This window comes from Punctularia strigosozonata (genome assembly GCF_000264995.1).
Source record: "Punctularia strigosozonata HHB-11173 SS5 unplaced genomic scaffold PUNSTscaffold_15, whole genome shotgun sequence".
Taxonomy (NCBI): Eukaryota; Fungi; Basidiomycota; class Agaricomycetes; order Corticiales; family Punctulariaceae; genus Punctularia; species Punctularia strigosozonata.
This window is the reverse complement of record NW_006767447.1, coordinates 403,312-406,843: the sequence shown is the minus strand read 5'-3', so window position 1 is coordinate 406,843 and position 3,532 is coordinate 403,312. Positions and strand designations below refer to the sequence as shown.

Sequence of the window (3,532 nt, the reverse complement as noted above, 5' to 3'; positions counted from 1 at the left end):
GTTAGTCATTCTCGTATGCAATTGCCTACCCAACCATATCTTGTAGTTTAGTAATACCAGTTTGTACATCCTTATTGCACATTAGGTGCATCATATACGGAGTAGGTAATTTTGTAAGAAATGTTCTGACATATCCACTTCCGATGGAGGCTGTAATAACCTCCATGATGCTTCCATCAATTCATTGTAGAAACACTGTACTCTGGCTTTGGGATCAAACTTGATTTCTTTATTTTTTGGATAGCTTTCTCAAGAGTTATATTGACCACAAAGTGGTTGAACATATCAATTGTAAATGTCAGGATCGGCATTCTGGGATTCATTCTAGACACTTTCAAGCACCACCAATGACACACCTTCTGACCTAATCGGGCCAGTATGTGCAGCTTACGATTGAGATCTTGATTTCGTCCAGACAGACTGGTGAGTATGGAATATCTGAGAAGCGACTCAGGCCAATCTAAGAATTTGTCTACATCATTCTGGGTGTCCCATCGGTCTGGGCTTGGTGGTTTTTGATTCTTTGTATTTAGGACTGGTTCACTGTATGTCCCTACATACAGTTCTATCATATATCTAATCTTTTTATGATAGATACTTCGTAGACTACGTCCAGTGAATTCATTACTGAATGGTATGTACAACTCTTCTCTAGCAGGGTGCTCATCATTTCTTGGCAGTCTGGGTGTTGGCATCCACAAATCATTCTCAGGGTTGCCATCACTGTTGTCATCCAGGTCTGATCCAGAATTTCCCCTGCTTCCTGGGGTGCTCCAAGGTGTGTTTCCCTGTCTGTCTGGTAGTCGGCTTCTTCCACTACTCCTGGAGCTACTACTACCATTACTGAGGTTACTCCCAGAGCCTATACTCAATAGTATGTTACTCATCTGGTGGCTTACAGTGAGTGGGTGATGCCATTACAGCCTGTGCTAGGGGAGTTTGGGCACATGGTGGTGGGGCTGTTCCCATCAGTTGTGGTGTACTGTTTCTTCGGTTCCCATCAACAGGATCCAGCAACGCGTACAGATCATCTTCTGTATCGTCTTTATTGCCATCACCTGTGGAGCAATGAATAATTGGTGTGCAGTAGGCATCGTTGTTTTGTTTGTTCTATTTTTGTTGACCTCATGGTTATCAACCTCATCGGCCTTCTCTTCCTTAGGTCTGATATTGAACCATTCCACCAGTCCAAGGTCTTCAGCTCGGCTGTCCTTCATGTGTTGCTTCAGTAGCAGTATTAGAAGGTATTCATCTCCTTCTTTATCTTTATTATGTCTTAGAATAGTAGATATGTCCTCCAATCTGAGGGTGTCAGGGCATGCCTCCCACACTTGCCTCATGCCCCCATTGTTTCCCCTTTGGTTCCACTTCTTTCCCCATTTGCTCATACCTCCTAATGCTTCCACTTCCCTATTTGGCCATACTCTCCCACACCTTCCTAGGCTTCCCGCATGCTCCTTTTGGCATTTCCCCTGTTGGCTCTGCCACTCAGCACTCCTAGGGCCTCTGCACATTGTGCAGCCTTCCTAGGCCGTTACACTGGTCACGTGCCAGGCACCTGAGGAGCCTCCCTCTCTCTCATTGGACCGTCCCTTGTTTTGCTGATGGATTATTCAGCTGCTATATAGTCGCCTGTTGCACCGGGGAGCAACTCAGACTTGTTCTCTCAGTTGCTTTCCTGGCTTGTGCGACAGCGTCTCTGCCACCATCCCAAGGGATCCACGCTGCTCCTAGGAGGTCCAGTGCTTACCCTGACACCATCCATGTCGAGTTGGCTGGCAATGCAAGTGTCTCCTTGTTGCCTGAGCCCCTCCCCACTGTTCTAGACGTCCCCAGCGCTGACTGGACCGCCGATACAGGGGCCACTGCTCATATGCCACCTCACCATCACTGGTTCGTCTCCTACATGCCCTACAACGTCCCCATTTGCCCTGCTGACTCACATACTCGTCTATGCCATCGGTGTTGGCTCCGTTCACTTCCAGCCAGTGGTGGAGGGTCAGGAATCACATCTAGTGGAGTGGACCAGGGTGCTACATGTCCCAGAGCTTTGCTCTAACCTCCTATCAGTCCTGTATCTCACTCAGCACAAATCCATTCGTGTTGTGATCACCAGGGGCCTTATGGCCTTTGTTCGAGGTACCACCAAGCTGTTCACCGTGTCTGTGAGTGATTCCAATGCCACCATTGTCAACAGGTGCACCCTGCCAGCCCTGGAGCACGCCCAGCCTGCCAGCACCTGCGCCCTGGACCTGGAGCTCTGGCATTGGCGCTTTGGGCACGTCAACGTGGACTACGTGCGCCGGATGCTGAAGGAGGACAGCGTCTCCAGCCTCAAGCTCAACTCAGACACCGCTCCAGATGCCATCTATGAGCCTTGCATCTTGGGCAAGCTGCACTGGCCTCCTGTGCCTCTGAGGGCCTCCTGGTGGGCGTCAGAGGCCCTGGACCTCATTCACATGGACGTCCACGGTCCTATCCCTGTCCAGTCCAATTGTGGACGCAGGCGGCTCAAAGAACACAACGACAGTTTACTGGTGCCAGGGAGGATGTGAGTTCAACTCTGCTCTATCTACGTGTCTGCATGTTAGGCTAATTGCCCCCCACCTTTGAGGTGCAGCAATCTCAGCGCAAGTCCAAGAAGCAATGTCAGGTGTCGAAGGAGCCGCCCATGGTAAGTTCCTTTTTGATTCTCCAGATTTTGACGCTCTTGAGCTCTGCTTTCAGCAGGCATCGCCGACTAGGGGGGCAAGAATGCTGAGGCTCACGATGACCTCAATCAAACACTCTTCAATCACTCTACCGTAGCTGGAAAGCTGTCTCTACAAGATGGGAATTATCATGCTCAGTGCTGCAGATACGATATGCCCAGATGCGGTGTTGGCCTTTGCCCAGGAGACACAACACGATTAGATAGTACTACCTACAGTGGGCTATAGGGAGATTCATGAATACATATCCTGGTGACATTGTACTTAATACAATGGATTCTTATCCCGTTCGAGCACCAGTCAGGCTACCAATGAGCTGTAGACCTTCTTCGGTATCACATCCACAATTGTCCAACATCCTTCTATGGCCAGTTTTCAGTAGCAAGCTGCAGTCGTCCAGCTACATGGGTTGGTCACTGCTAAGGAGTTCATGGTTGTACCATGTTGATCATTGGTAGCAACCCAACACCACCATGTTCCCCCCTTAAGTTCGACAGCGACCTTGTAATTACCGTAGACAAAGTTTCCTTCTTGTGGACTCATCTTGCACTATTGTCAGATAAGTCACATGAGAAATGCAATGAGCCTACAGATTCAGGGCGATGTACGACTTCTCTCATAGAAACTTTGGCATCATTGTCTAGATACAGCCCTGCACAATAAGCATATGATGCAAAGCGGGACAAATTTGGATATCCCAATGCATTCAATGAATGACTTTCTTGGGTTTTGGTCTAGAGAGTTCTAAAAAAAATCATGGACCAATAAAAGTCGAAAATCTGTTCACCATCATGATCTTGGCCTGATGTGGCATAAATGCT

General features: G+C 48.5%; 1 protein-coding gene across 1 annotated transcript; it reads left to right on the top strand.

Moving 5' to 3' along the window:
* Positions 1 to 2,123: 2,123 nt before the first annotated feature.
* Positions 2,124 to 2,555, top strand: PUNSTDRAFT_138115 (uncharacterized protein; the record flags this gene model as incomplete). Its single annotated transcript, XM_007387787.1, has 1 exon — positions 2,124 to 2,555. The coding sequence occupies one exon, from the start codon at positions 2,124 to 2,126 to the stop codon at positions 2,553 to 2,555; it is 432 nt and encodes a 143-aa protein (XP_007387849.1).
* Positions 2,556 to 3,532: the final 977 nt, after the last annotated feature.